The sequence below is a fragment of the Chiloscyllium plagiosum genome, chromosome 2 (genome assembly GCF_004010195.1).
Source record: "Chiloscyllium plagiosum isolate BGI_BamShark_2017 chromosome 2, ASM401019v2, whole genome shotgun sequence".
In the NCBI taxonomy this organism is placed as follows: Eukaryota; Metazoa; Chordata; class Chondrichthyes; order Orectolobiformes; family Hemiscylliidae; genus Chiloscyllium; species Chiloscyllium plagiosum.
Window position 1 is genome coordinate 61,204,494 of NC_057711.1, and position 15,535 is coordinate 61,220,028.

The 15,535-nt window shown below is 39.8% G+C and overlaps 1 protein-coding gene and 1 long non-coding RNA gene across 2 annotated transcripts in view; one reads left to right on the forward strand and one right to left on the reverse strand.

Moving 5' to 3' along the window:
• Positions 1-13,897, forward strand: part of wdr36 (WD repeat domain 36) — a 99,876-nt gene extending 85,979 nt beyond the window's left edge. The window contains exons 22-23 of the mRNA XM_043710509.1: positions 1,069-1,256; positions 13,195-13,897. Of these exons, the coding sequence (XP_043566444.1) occupies positions 1,069-1,256; positions 13,195-13,344 (338 nt within the window). The 3' untranslated portion in view covers positions 13,345-13,897. The remainder of the gene's footprint in view (positions 1-1,068; positions 1,257-13,194) is intronic.
• LOC122560181 overlaps positions 1-15,535 on the reverse strand; it is a 47,017-nt gene that overhangs the window by 18,105 nt on the left and 13,377 nt on the right. The gene's annotated exons all lie outside the window — the stretch shown is intronic.

The window sequence follows — 15,535 nt, forward strand, 5'->3', positions numbered from 1 at the left end:
GGACCTTGGTAAGGCCACATTTGGAGTACTGTGTGCAGTTCTGGTCACCTCACTTTAGGAAAGATGTGGAAGCTTTGGAGAGGGTGCAGAGGAGATTTACCAGGATGTTGCCTGGAATGGAGAATAGGTCGTAAGAGGGTAGGTTGAGTGTGCTAGACCTTTTCTCATTGGAACGGAGAAGGATGAGGGGTGACTTGATAGAGGTTTATAAGATGATCAGAGGAATAGACAGAGTAGACAGTTAGAAACTTTTTCCCCAGGTACAACAGAGTGTTACAAGGGGACATAAATTTAAGGTGAAGAGTAGAAGGTATAGGGGGGATGTCAGGTGTAGGTTCTTTACGCAGAGAGTGGTGGGAGCATGGAATGTGCTGCCTGTGGGAGTGGCAGAGTCAGAATCATTGGTGACCTTTAAGCGGCAATTGGATAGGTACATGGATAGGTGCTTAAGCTAGGACAAATGTTCAGCACAACATCGTGGGCCGAAGGGCCTGTTCTGTGCTGTATTGTTCTATGTTCTATGTACTGATTCATTTGTGTGTTCTGAGGGCTTTATATTACACAAGACCCTGTTCTTCGCAGAGAGAAAGAGCACTGCCTTTTCCAACTCAGCAAAAAGGTGACAGCTATTATCTGGTTTATTTCTCAAGACAATGCCTTGACCAATTATAGTAAACCTCTCCATTTAAAAAAAAACTTGACCAATTAACTGTCTGTCATTAATTAGTGTACTCTCAATAGTAATACTTCTACCAATCAGAAGAGCAGAGTTGCAAATCAGTCCGCACTCTCCCCTCATTCAGTATACATATTGTCTTTCCTTTTGTATTTCTTGTGTTATAGGCAAGTCAAAAAGCTTTGACAAAATGTCTTTGCAGCATTACTTAATATCTCTATTTCTTGTGTATAATTCTACTGATTCAGCTGATTCTGCATCAAAAATATAAAAATCTAATTGAAGATAATATTTTCGCAGTGCCAGCTATGTTTTAGAATTCAGAAGTATTTTGAACAAATGCGTTTTCAAATGTTTCAAAGGAAGTTAATATTTCTTGTGGTTTCTTGCAGATGACTATGCAGTTAAACTTATGAAAGAAATGGGACCATCAAATATTGACATTGAGTTGAGGGGCTTGGCCCCGGAAGGAGGTGGTTCTACGGAGGTTATGCTGAGCTTTCTGCAAATGATTAGCAACATGCTTTGTAGCAAGCGTGATTTTGAATTGGCTCAGGCCTATCTGGCATTGTACTTGAAGGTAATTGGAGTTTTCATTGGAAGCAGAAAACTTATTTTTCATATTGCATCCATCATAGATTGTAAGAGTATAATACAATTTCTTGGAAGCGCACTTACTAAGAATGCACAATGAAATTGTAGAGATCAGGTTTTATTGCAATTAGTTTGTGGCTCCTACTTTACATAAACAAGTTCAGTTTATTTTCCTTCGGAAATGTACTTTGCCTTCAGTTGTCAAAATCTAGCATGAAAGTCCGCAGCATTTTAAAGTACAGCAAGTTTAGTTTTCCCCAGTATCTTACAAACTGGCACTTCTGATAAAACTGGCAAAAATTATACCTCAAATACCAGAGGTTTACTGAATTATGGTGGTGACCAAGTATGCTGGTTAGTGTCACACACATAAGGTGCAGGCAAGGAGAGAGGCATCCTCTTCAAACCTGAGCCACAAATGGGTTGAAGAACTTCCACTTTATTCTCACTTCTCGACTAGCATTAACCATGTATGTCTAGGTTTTTGTTTTGGATGGGGTACATACCTGCTGCCTTTATTTGAAGGTGGCCTTGCTTCGGTGGGGTTGCTGCTGTGTGCGAGCTAGCATATGGGCAGGATTGAGAGAGTGACACTGCAAGTTAACAAAACAAAGCACATTTCTCTTTTGGTAGTGGAGGGGAAGCAGAAAATTGCACATGTACGCAGAAGATAAATAGACACGCAGGCTTAAATTTGATCTGGGATAAATATTGGCTTTCAGGGTTGCAGTAAAGGCGTTTGGCTGTTAAGAGTTTTTGCCATATCAGTTTATTCACATTAGTAACCGAGTTACTTTATGAAAGCATTCCTTTTAAGTTGGTGCAGCAATGAAAATTGGCAAATAGCTACAAATGAGTGACAGTTGCAGGTGCAAAACGTGGAGAACCACTTCCAGTTCCAAAGTTACTGCACTGTGTACTTATATTGGGCCATAAACAGTGCTGTGCCTACAAAGATATTGATATTTATTCTGTGATCTGGTAGGCTGTCATTACTCTAGCTGGACCTTGGTAGTTTACCTGAAAAATATTTGATGATGCCGGAGGTCCTGTTTGCCATTTTAAAACTGTGGCAATGCAATTTGATGTTTGAGTTATGGTCACTCCAGTCATGTCTCTAGTGTGTGAAGTTGTCTACTTGAAACAGGATGAAGACCTGGGGATTGTGGTGAATCACTATAGGCCCACATTATATTTTTACAGACCTGATCAGATTGGCTGAGGAGTGGCAGATGGAGTTTAATCTAGATAAATGTGAGGTGTTACCTCATATTTTGTTTGAGCAAATCAAGCCAGGACTTGTGTACTTAATGGTAAGGTCCTGGGGAGTATTGCCAAACAAAGACCTTGGGGTGCAGATTCATAGTTCCTTGAAAGTGCAGATAGACAGGATAGTGAAGAGGGTGAATGGCATGCTTGCGTTTATTGGTCAGTGCATTGAGTAAAGGAGTTGAGAGGTCATGTTGCAACTGTACAAGACATTGGTTAGGCCACTTTTGGAATACTGTATTCAGTTCTGATATCCCTGTTACAGGAAAGATGTTGTTCAACTTGAAAGGGTTCAGAAAAGATTTAAGGATGTTGCCAGGGTTGGAGGGTTTGACCTTTAGGGAGAGGCTGAATAGACTGGGGCTATTTTGCCTGGAGCATCAGAGGCTGAGGGATGACCTTATAGAAATTTATAAAATAATGAGGGGCATGGATAGGGTGATGAGGCAAGGCATTTTCCCCAGGGTAGGGGAGTCCAAAACTAGAGGGCATAGGTTCAGGGTGAGAGGGGAAAGATGTAAAAGGGCAACAATTTCACACACACTGTGGTGTGTGTACGGAATGAACAGTCAGAGGAAGTGATGGAGGCTGGTACAATTACAACACTTAAGAGGCATCTGGATGGGTATATGAATAGGAAGGATTTTAGAGAGATTGGACCAAGTGCTGGCAAATGCGAGTAAATTAAATTCGAATATCTGGTCATGTGCACGAGTTGGACCGAAAGGTCTGTTTCTGTGCTTTACATGTCGATGACTCCACTTCAGTTGGGGTTGCAAGTGAGAAGGCTCTCTGCTGGCAAGTATAATTTAAGGCAAAGTTGCATTATTATTTTAGTGATTTATGCTGTGCATAGAGTATAACAGTGATGTACATACCCCAGTGCATATCATTTCTAATACTTGGTGTATGTTTTTACACTGATTATGTGGACCATTTGATCAGTTGGCAAATCTGGTCCCACAAGTGCTGGTTAATAAAAGGTTTGCTGTAAATCGGTAAAATTACATAGGTGTGGGTGGCACGGTGGCACAGTGGTTAGCACTGCTGCCTCACAGCGCCAGAGACCCGGGTTCAATTCCCGCCTCAGGCGACTGACTGTGTGGAGTTTGCACGTTCTCCCCGTGTCTGCGTGGGTTTCCTCCGGGTGCTCCGGTTTCCTCCCACAGTCCAAAGATGTGCAGGGTCAGGTGAATTGGCCATACTAAATTGCCCGTAGTGTTAGGTAAGGGGTAAATGTAGGGGTATGGGTGGGTTTCGCTTCGGCGGGTCGGTGTGGACTTGTTGGGCCGAAGGGCCTGTTTCCACACTGTAATCTAATCTAATCTAGAATTTTGCTGTGGGGGGGATGCATTTTATTTGAAGAATTATGATTTAACCTAATAGATAACCAATAGGTGATTCCACAAGAATTCAAAGGTTATAAATATTTAAGTTATTATCACACATTGTGGTGTATACAGTTTATTAGTTGGATCTCAGCTCAAGCCAGTGGCAATGTGCCAACTATTGTGTTATGAATAAATGCCAGACAATGTCCATCTCCAATAAGAGACACTTTAACCACCAACTCTTGACATTCAATGGTATTACCCACTGAATCCCCCACTGTCAACATCTTTGGGGTTACAATTGACCAGAAACTCAACTGGACTCACCATTTAAATACAGTGGCTACAAGAGGAAGTCAGAGACTAGGGATAATGCGGTGAGTAACTCACCTCCTGACAGCCCGAAGTCTATACAAGGCACAAGTTAGGAGTGTGATAGAATACTCCCCACTTGTCTGGATGGGTGCAGCTCTATGAACAGCCAAGAAGCATGACACCATCCAGGACAAAGCAACCCGCTTGATTGGCACCACATCTACAAACATTCAGTCCCTCCATCATCGGCGCTCAGTAGCAGCAGTGTGTACTATCTTCATGATGCACTGCAGAAATTCAAAGATCCATAGACAGCACCCTCCAAACCCACGAACACTTACAGCTAAAAGGACAAGGGCAACAGATACTTGGGAACACCACCACCTGTAAGTTCCCCTTCAAGCCACTGATCATCTTGACTTGGAAATATACCACCATTTCTTCATTGTCGTTCGGTCAAAGTCCTGGATTTCCCTCCCTACTGGCATTGTAGGTCAGCCCAGCTCACCACCACCTTCTCAAGGGAAAATAGAGATGCATTATTAATGCTGGCCAGCCAGCGACGCCCTAGTCCCACAAATGAATTAGGAGTAGCTGATTTGGCCTATCAAGACTGTTCTGAAATTGTACAAGATCATGGGCTCATCTGGTTACTCCACATACACCTTGAATTGTCCTCCTAAGTGCCAGATGAAGACTTGATAAAATGTTCTTTTTTTCCCAGCAATACTTATAATTTTTAATTAGATCACCTCTTCTAAACTCCAATGAGTTTAGGCTGAACATTTCCTCATAAGGTAAAGCTCTCAATCTAAGGATCAACAAGTGAACTTCCTCTAAAATGCTTCCAGTGCAAGCATATCCATTCTTAAGGGCATTGAAACTGTACACAGTATTCCAGATGTGGTCCCACGAATGCTCTGTGCACTTATAGCAAGGCTTCTCTACTTTCAAATTATACAGTCATCCTCTTCAGAGCTTGCATTCCTACTTAGTTTTGTATCATCATCAAGCTCAGAAATATTAATTTCTGTGTCTTTGAAATAGCTGTAAGTAGCAGAGACCCAGCACTGACCCTTGAGGCACTCCACTAGTCACAACCTCCCAACTTGAAAATGCCTCAAATATGCTTTCTATCTGTTAACTAATCCTGTTGTATCATTTGCAACTACATTAACCTTTACTTTGTGCGGCATCTTACTAAATGCTTCAAGTGTAGTACAACACTTGTTTCATCTTTTATGTACTTTACTAGTTACATAATCAAAAATATTCAAATTTGTTGAGTAGGAAATCCTTCTTTTAAAATCATATTGACTGGTTTTTAATAAACAAAGCAAGTGCAATGTTAAGATTCCCTTACTTGTAGATACCATATTTCACCCAAAGACTGATGTCAAGCTAACTGGCTTGTAATTCTCATTTTCTCTCTTCCTTCTTTCTTGAAAAGCAATATTTACGAGATTCCAATTTGCTTGGACTGTCCCAGCACCTAAGGGAGATTTTGAAAAATCATAGCTAATGCATTCACTATCTCCATTCCCATATCTTCTAGAACCTTAGGATGTAGGTCATCAGATCCTGGATTTAAGAGTCATAGAGTCATCGTTGGACTTTAGTTTCTTATATTTTTCTGCTACATTTTCTAGAATCATGGAGGTCGACAGCACAGAGAAAAGGCCTTTGGTCCATTTGGATTGGACCGGCCAAGAACAGATACCTAACTATTCTAATCCCATTTTCTGTAACTTGGCCCAAATCTGCATGCCTTGACATCGCAAATACACTGAGTACTAGAAATGTACAGCATAGAAACAGACCCTTTGGTCCAATTCATCCAAGCTGACCAGATATTCTTCATTAATCTAGTCCCATTTGCCAGCATTTGGCTCATATTCCTCTAAACCCTTCCCTTCCTGTTGATATATCCATCCAGATGCCTTTTAAATGTTGTAATTGTAACAGCCTCCACCACCTCCACTGGCAGCTCATTCTATGCACGCACCACCCTCTGCGTAAAAAAAATTCCCCTTACTACACATCTAAATACTACTTAAATGTTCTGAGGGTTTCTGCTTGTACCACGCTTTCAAGCAGTGTGTTCCAGGTTCACAACATCCTCTGGGTAAAAAAATGTTTCCCTCACATCACTCCTTAAACCTCCTGCTCCTTGGCTTAAATCTATTTCCCTGTCATTGATTCCTCCATCAAGGGGACAGTCTCTTTCTGTCTTCATTTTCTCTGCTGATGGTAATTATCTTAATTTCCTCATGCTTACTGGCCCTAGATAGCCCTCAATTTTTGTTACATAATAACCAAAACAATAGCACATTTTAATTATACCCTGACTGACTAGAGATTGATATGACCTACTGAATAATCAAAAATGCTCGGGATTGTTCCACTTTAACAGATGGCTCCATTGCAACACATTGGGATATTTGGCCATAGTTAGACATGTGGAGAAATATGCAGTGAAGAAGAAAATTTTCAACATACAGGAGCCATAACTACATGAGCTGTCATGAGGGATTACTGGTCCAGGAAATGTTTATTTTATCCATAGATATTTTGAAGGTAAACGTGGATCACCTGACTATTTGTCAAAGACTGAAAGCAACTTGCACTAGATGCTGAATTGCAGAAATGTTTACAGTTGATACTCTTTCTGTGATTATGATGAAGTGTCTGGCCAATTCCAAATTGATATTCTAAAAAAATGTTAAAAATTGTAAATGTATTTTAATTGGTCAATACATCCAGAAGTAACACATTTCTGCACTCAGAAGAAACAGAAGGGCTCTTCCTGGTTCATAGAAATTGTCGATGTGCAACGTATATATTCAGTCAGCAGAAAATCTAGCCCTTGTTGATTTAATTCTCTCCATTGCTATCAGCAGTGCAGTGTCACATACCTTTCATCTCTGGGCTGAACAATGCATATTTTTATAAATATGGTTTTAACAAAACTTCCCTCGCCCTTAAGATTTAACAACATGGTATCGTAAAGAAATTAGGATATTCTTTATAGTGATAATTATTGCACTTTTTTCATTTTGGATTGTTGTAGGAATGATCATTCTCAACTTTATAATTTTATACTGTATATTTTTAATAGATCAGTAGGTGGAAACAAAGACTTCATATTATAGCCACAAAGTACACACTGAATGAGAACTTAGCTGTGTTCCTCCTACACTAGATATGACATTAATTATTATTTCGCAAAGGATCCTCTCTAGCAGGCCGCTAAAATTTTGTGCAAAATTTTGACAAATACTGACAATTAAGTAGTCTATTTCTGGGACTGAGTTGAGCTTTGATTCTGTCAGTTTCATTTGTGGTATGACTTTTGTTCTTAGTCAAGCCTTAAAGTTTCCAATTAAGTTTCTAGTTGACTGTGATAAATGTATGTACAGTGTGTACATTAGACTATGGGCATCATAGGCAATGCCAGTATTTCCTTAATTGCCTTTGAACTGAGTGACTTGCCAGGCCATTTCAGAGTCAGCCACACTACTAAGAGTCTGGAGTCACATTCAGGCTAGGCCAGGTAAGGTAATTTTCCTTACCTAAAGGACATTAGTGAACTAATAATGATGCCTTGTAATAAATAAATTGTATTTCATATTATAATTTTTGAAACTAATGTTACATTCCAGATTTTATTTCAATTTAAATTCCATTAGCTGCAGCAGGATTTGCAACCATGTGCCCAGTTCATTAATCTTGGCCTCTGGAATACTAATCCAACAATATTCGGACTATACCACTGCTCTGATTGCTTCAGATCTCTGATCTAATTCTGTTTTCTTGATTTTACTCATTTTACTTAATATCTTTGGATAACAAAAATCTTTCAATCTGTAGTAAATCAGTAACAGACCTTGCATTAATTGTCATTTCTGCAAGAGCATCCCAAACCATTCTCTGTCTGTAGGAATGCTTCCTAGCCTTGCTCCTGATGATAGGCCTGGTTGTAGCTTTGCTATCCAGTCCTAGATTCCCTAATCAATGGCAATATCTTTCTAGCTGGAAAATGAAAGTTGGTCCCTTGGGCCTTTTCTGCCATTCAAAAGGATGATGGCTGCTCTGTTTGTGGTCTCATTCTGCATTTCTGCCGACTGCTGATAAATTGCAATTTCCTTCTTAACCAAGATGCTATCTACCTCTGCTTAAAAATATTCAATGCCTCAAATGTCTTCTGGGAAAGATATTTCCAAAAACTCCTGATGTTATGACAGAAAATTTATTCGATTTGAATAGAGGATGTCTTATTTTTAAACTGAGTCCACTAGTTATAGTCCCTTCCATAAGCAGAAACACCCTTTCAGCAACTATCCTGTCAAATCTCCTAAGAATTTTTTATGTTTTAATCAGGTGCCTTCTCATTCTTCTAAATCCCAATGAATTGGCCAGCCTATCTAACCTTGCCTCAGGCCACTCCCTTGGAAGTACATGGCAAATTAGGGCTGAGAGAGCATGGCTTTGTCAAGGGAAGGTCATGCCTGAATGTTAGAATTCTTTGAGAAGGTAACAAGCAAGTCAGGCACAGGAGAACCAGAAGATGTTTGGATTTCCAGAAGGACCTTGACAAGGTGCAGATAAGAACCCATGGTGTTTGGGGAAGGAATTGGCATGGATAGAGGATTGGCTGACTGGCAGAAGGATCTTTTTCAGGATTGCAGCTGATGACAAATGGAATTCCTCAGGAGTCAGTGTTGGGACTAGATGTATTCATGCTATACATTAATGAAATATCTGAGGACATTGTTGCTAAGTTTGCAGTGGAGAGGCTGCAGAAGGAATTGGACAAATTTGAAAAGTGGGTAAAGAAGTGGAAGACGGAAGACAATGTGGAAAAGTGTGAAGTTGTGCACTTCAGTAGGAAGAATACAGACGTAGACTATTTTCTAAATTGGGAAAGGCTTCAGAAATCTGCAGCACAAAAGAGACTTAGGAGTTCTACTTTAAGATTCTGCTAAGGCTAACATGCAAATTCAGTTGTCAGTTAAGAAGGCAAATGCAATGTTAGGATTTTTTACAGTAGAATACAAGAGCAGAGATGAACTGCTGATGAAGTGTATGAAGCTCTGGTCAGACCACATTTGGAATTTTGAGAGTTTTGGGCCCTGTATCTACAGAAGGGTTTTCTGAGGTTGGAAGGGTCGAGAGAATGAAGGGCTTCTCATGAGGAGTGCTTGAGGTCTCTAGGTCTTTTTTTGAGTTTAGAAGGATAAGGGGAGATTTCATTGAAACTCTCAATACTGAGAGGCTGGAGTGGACCTGGCAAAGATATTTACACAATTAAGAGCGATTAGGAACTGACGGTCTTACAGTGAAGGGACAACCCTTTAGAACTGAGATGAAGAGGTATTTCTTCAGCCAGAAGGTGGTGGATCTGTGGAACACCTTGCCACAGAAGACTGTGGAAACTAAGTCATTTAAAGCAGAGATAGGTTCTTGATTAGTAAGGGGATTGAGGGTTATGGGGACAAGGCAGGAGAATGGGGTTGACAAACATAACCGCCATGATCGAATGATGGAGGAGACTCAATGGGCCCAATGGCCAAATTCTGCTCCTATATCTTATAGTCATCCACTATCCCTACCAAGTCTTTTAAAATCCTAGGATGTAATCCATCAGGTCTAAAGGATTTATTGACTTTTTACAAAATTAGTTTCCCTCATACATTTTTCTGGTGCTGGTTATTGTATTCATCCCCCTGCCTCCATCACAAACATGTACTTTTTCAAACTACCACCAAAATTCCCTTTTTCCTTGATTGAACATGTTTCTACCACACATTCAAATAGTGCCTCCTCGACCATAACCATTCCTTGCATGAGAGAGTTTCAGCCTTGTATTACTAATTACTTTAAATCAGTGCCCTTTTGTTCTTGATCCTTTCACAATGGTTATCACTATCTCATAAGATTAGGAGAGATCTGGACATTGAATACTTCAACAGATCTTCTCTCAAGCGACTGTTCTCCTAAACCTGCCAGTGCCTTCACATCCTTCATAAAGTGTGATGCTCAGAACTGGATATATATTCCAGTTGAGGCCGAATTAACATCATACACGTTTGAGATAACTATCTTGCTCTTACATTTATGGCCCTATGATTCAATTCCAAACTGGATTCAAATTTAAACCATTTGTCATGGTGGAATTTAAACACATGTCCTCAGTACATTAACCTGGGGTTCTGGATCACTAGTCCAGTGACATTACCACTATGCCACTACCTCAATAATAAAACCATGATTTTGTATGCATTTTTAACTGGTCTCAACCTGTCCTGCAACCTTTAATTACTTATTTGCACACATATGCCCAGATCTGTCTGCTCTCACAGCCTATTTACATTTCTATCCTTTGGTTTATGTTGTTTCTCCATGTACTTCCTATTAAAATGTCTCACTTCACACTTCTCAGTATTGGGGTGGTACGGTGGCTCAGTGGTTAGCACTGTTGCCTCTCAGCACCAGGGACCAGGGTTCGATTCCTGCCTTGGGTGACTGTCTGTATGGAGTTTGCATATCCTCCTTGTGTCTGCATGTGTTTCATCCGGGTGCTCTGGTTTCCTTCCACAGTCCAAAGATGTGCAGGTCAGGTGAATTGGTCATGCTAAATTGCCCATGGTGTTAGGTGCATTAGTCAGAAGAAAAATGGGTCTGGGTGGGTTACTCTTCGGAGGGTTACTCTTCGGAGGGTTACTCTTCGGAGGGCACTCTTCGGAGGGTCGGTGTGGACTTGTTGGGCCAAAGAGCCCGTTTCCACACTGTAGCGAATCTAATCTGAACCTCATCGCCACTGTCGACTTTCTGCCAATTTATCGGAGTCCTTTCGAAGTTCTCTACTGTTGTCCTAGTAGTTTGTAGTGCCTTTGTTTTGTATCATTGGAAGAGTTTGAAATTGAGTTCCGCATACTTAGATCTAGATCATTAACATAGAGGAAAAATAAGGGATGCAACATTAACCTCGGGGAACTCCAGTATCAATCTTCTCGGCCCAAAAATAACTGTCAACAATTGCTTTCTCTTTCCTGCCAAGTCACCTACTTTTGCTCCAAAGATCTGTTTCTGTGTAACTGTTTCCATTGGTGGGAGGAGCAAGGCAGAGGTATTCAGAAGCATTAGCAAAACTGGAATCGATAGCAGTTGGTTTGGGGTTGAGATGAGTTCCCTGATGGTTGGAGTTCCTCAGGGTAGCTTCCTGTATCAAATCATCAGTTCCTTCATCAGTAACCTTCCCTCCATCGTAGAAGTAAACAGAATCTAACCATTGCCCCTTGACGTTCAATGGTGTTACCATCAGTTTGTCCCATTGTCAACATCCTGGGAATTATTATTTACTGGAGACCTGCCATAAAAATACTGTGGCTACAAAAACAGATCAGAGCAGGGAATTCTGCAATGCAACTCTTGATTCCTCAAAGCCTGCCTCAAAAGCAAAGTCAGGAATATGATGGAATTCTCCACTTGCCTAGATGAGTACAACTGCAACAAACATGGAAAGAAATCTGATGCCATCCAGGCCAAATTAGCTTATTCGATTGATCTCCCATGTAGCACCTAAAAACTTCATTCCCTCCACCACTGACACATAGCACATTCTGCTGACACTATCTACAAGATGCAAAAACTCACCACTGACTCACTCTTTGACAGCACCTTCAAAGTGACCTGTACCAACTAGAAGTACAAAGGCACCACCTACCTGGGAGTATCACCACCTTCAAGTTTCACTCCAGACCACTCACCATCCTGACTTGTTCCTTAACTGTTGCTGAGTGTAAAACCTAGAACTCCCTCCATAAGAGCATTGTGGGTGTAGCTACACCACATGAATTTCAGCAATTTAATAAGGCAGCACACCTCCAATTTCTCTACAGCAATTAGAGGGGGAAAATAAATCCTGGCCTAGCCAGTAATCCTCACATCTTGTGAATTAATAAAGAAGAACAAGAGGGGTGCAAATTTAAGGTAATTGGCAAAAGAAGAAATGGGAACATGAAGCAAAACTTTTTCATATTACCAGTGGAATCTGGCATGCATTGCCTAAGTGTGTGATGGAGGCATGTCCAGCCGAAGCATTGAGTTATTGTCTGAAAACGTGTCAGGGCAGTAGTAGTGAGAAAGACAAAGTTCCATGAGATAAATCACTCTTTGGGCCGCTAGCACAGAAGCAACAGACAAAATAGCCACCTCCTGTGCTGTGACAATTGGTGAAATCTGTGAACTTTGACTTTAGTGAACAGTCTCTTATGCAGCACCTTATGAAATGCTTTCTAGAAATGCATATAAATGCACCATTAGGCATGCCCTGCTATTTTAGTTGCCTCTGAACAAAATTTAAAAATTTGTTAGGTATAACCTACCTATTAGAAGGCTTTGCTGACTTGCTGTGATCAGAAGGTTTTCAAAGTATTCAAATGTCTTGTTCTTAATTATAGACTTCGATAATTTTCCATGTCAGGATAACTTGTCTACAATTCCTGATTTTCCTTGCTCTTAAATAGTGACATGCAATTGCTCAAACTGAAGGAATGATTCTTGAACAAGAAATGTTTGCAAGATTAGAGCCTAGACATTTGCAATATCTCATTGAGCCCAGTGGTCATAACCAGCTTATCCTGTTATGTTGTATTAAAATAAGTGCAATGCTGGTGTTTTACAACCAAATCAAATTTAGACATTTTCAAGTGGGAACAGGAGAGGGGGAGCTGCTTCCTCTGTATTGAATTGTTTGTTTCTTTGTTATAGTGGCTTTCACAATAAAATCAATAAAGCTCCATTGTTATGGTGCAAGTACTTGTAATCCTGCATACTGAACTAAAGTGTAGTCAATTTTTTTATTTAATTATAATTCCTTTGAATGGAAACAATAATCACTTGGCTACTGAAAGGTATAATTAATTTATTGTGCTGGATTAGGAAAATCTGTCCAGTTTTACACATCTTGTTAATATGTTCTCTTCTCTCCTCTACCACCCTCTACAGCTTCATCTCAAGGTTATCGCTGTTGAGCCAGTGCTATTAGAAGAAATATCGAAAGTGTCTATATTGCTGGAAGAAACATGGACACACATGCAAGCTCTTTTTAACCAAAGCATGTGCCTGCTGGGATACATAAAAAGTGCTCTATTGTAGTTTGAAACCTGGTATTACTAAATTATTTAGTGCATATTTTAAATAGAATGCAGATAATTTAATTTACCCACAGAAGTCATTGAGTTGTGTTTTTATTATTCATTATAGGCTGAGCATATGCATTACCATGCATGAAAATTGCATTTTAAGGCTAATTTATTTATTTTCAAAATTTTCTGTTGAGCTTAATTTCTTAAAAGGAATGTTGTACTAATGTTGTATTTAAGCATGTTTACAATAGGGTACTACAGAAGAGAAAATAGTTCAAAACTTGCCAAAAACATTTTTCTATACCTTTTATACTTTGTTCATGCTGACTGTGATACGTCCTTGCTTACGTTGCTGTATAAATAGAAATGGTTATATTTTACCATTATACCAGTTAATACCATTATACAATCTTCTTATTGTAATATATTTTGTAGCTTATTGCAAATAATCTCAAGTCATTTCACCAAATCGGTTCATTTTATTTCCTCGCACCATTTTCAGTTGTAACTGTTTGCATATTTTGTACGAATCTAATAATAAACTTGTCATACATGTAAACATGTATAAATGTGATCAGAAGCGATTTCTTACTAAATTCTTTAAAATGTATGATGCTAAATTTCAAGTTACTATACTAATAAAACTGAGTTACAGATGGAAACTTCCAGGTAAATTGATGAGTTTACACACCAGGAAAAAATTGATGGTGGCAGAAAAGCACATAGTTTTTCCAGTTCCAAAGGACATGAAATAAACTCCAAAAGGGTACTTCATCCAAGATGGATTGCTCCGTTGGTTAAGGAACTATATCAATTTGTTTGTGAAGGAACTTAGAGATTAATACATGTATAATTGTTTTTTTCTAAATCAAGATTTACATTCTAGACTCATACAACACCGAAACAGACCTATCAGTCCAACCAGTCCATGCCAAGTTTCCCAAACTAAATTAGTCCCATTTGCCTGAAATTGGCCCATATCCTTCTAAGTCTTTGCTATTCATGTACCTATTCAAATGTATCTTAAGTGTTGTAACTGTACCTGCATCTACCAATTTTTGGGCTGAATATTGTGTAAATGAGGAAAGGTTTCAGAAAGCTGCAGCACTTAAGGATTTGGGGATTCTTGTACATAAATTATAAACAGCTACCATACAAGTTCAGTGGGTAATTAGGAATGCAAATGGAATGTTTCTCTTTGTTTAAAAGGGAATTAAGTATAAAAGGGAATTAAGTATAAAAGGGGAGGTTTTGCTAAAACTACACCAGTCAGACCACACCTGGAATACTGTTTTGGTCCTCTTATATAAGAAAAGTTATCTGCATCAATGACAATCTAGAGAAAGTTTACTAGGTTGTTCTCAAGTATGGAGGGATTGTCTTAGGAGAGGTTGAGGGGCTTGGACTTATATCGAATGGAATTTAGAAGAATGAGGGCAACGTTTTTGAAATAGACAAAATTCTCGCTTAATGGGTTGATGTGGTGAGGATGTTTGCCCTTAATTTTGGAAATGAAGGGATTTTGTTTAATGCAAGGTTGAATAGAACATAGAAAAGTACAGCACAGAACAGGCCCTTTGGCCCACGATGTTGTGCCGAGGGTTAATCCTAATGTAAAATAAAATAACTTAACCTACATGCTCCTCAACTTACTGCTATCCATGTGCATATCCAGCAGTCGCTTAAATGTCCCCAATGGCTCTGCTTCCACCACCACAGCTGGCAACGCATTCCATGCATTCACAACTCTTTGCATAAAAAATCTTCCTCTGACGTCCCCTCTATACCTTTCTCCTAATATCTTAAAACTATGCCCCCTTGTACCAGTCAATCCTGCCCTGGGGAAAAGTCTCTGTTCTTTGACTCTATCCATTCCTCTCATCTTGTATACCTCAATCAGGTCACCCCTCTTCCTCCTCCTCTCCAGAGAGAAAAGACCGAGCTTATTCAACCTCTCTTCATAAGGCAAGCCCTCCAGACCAGGCAGCATCCTGATAAACCTTTCCACCCTCTCCAAAGCCTCTATCTTCCCTATAGTAGGGTGACCAGAACTGGTCACAGTATTCAAAGTGTGGTCTCACCAGGGACTTGTAGAGCTGTAGCAAAACCTTGCAGCTCTTAAAACTTGATCCCCCTATTAAGAAAGCATATTGTGTTTTGGCTTTCATTAACAACCCTATCCACTTGGGTGGTAACTTTGA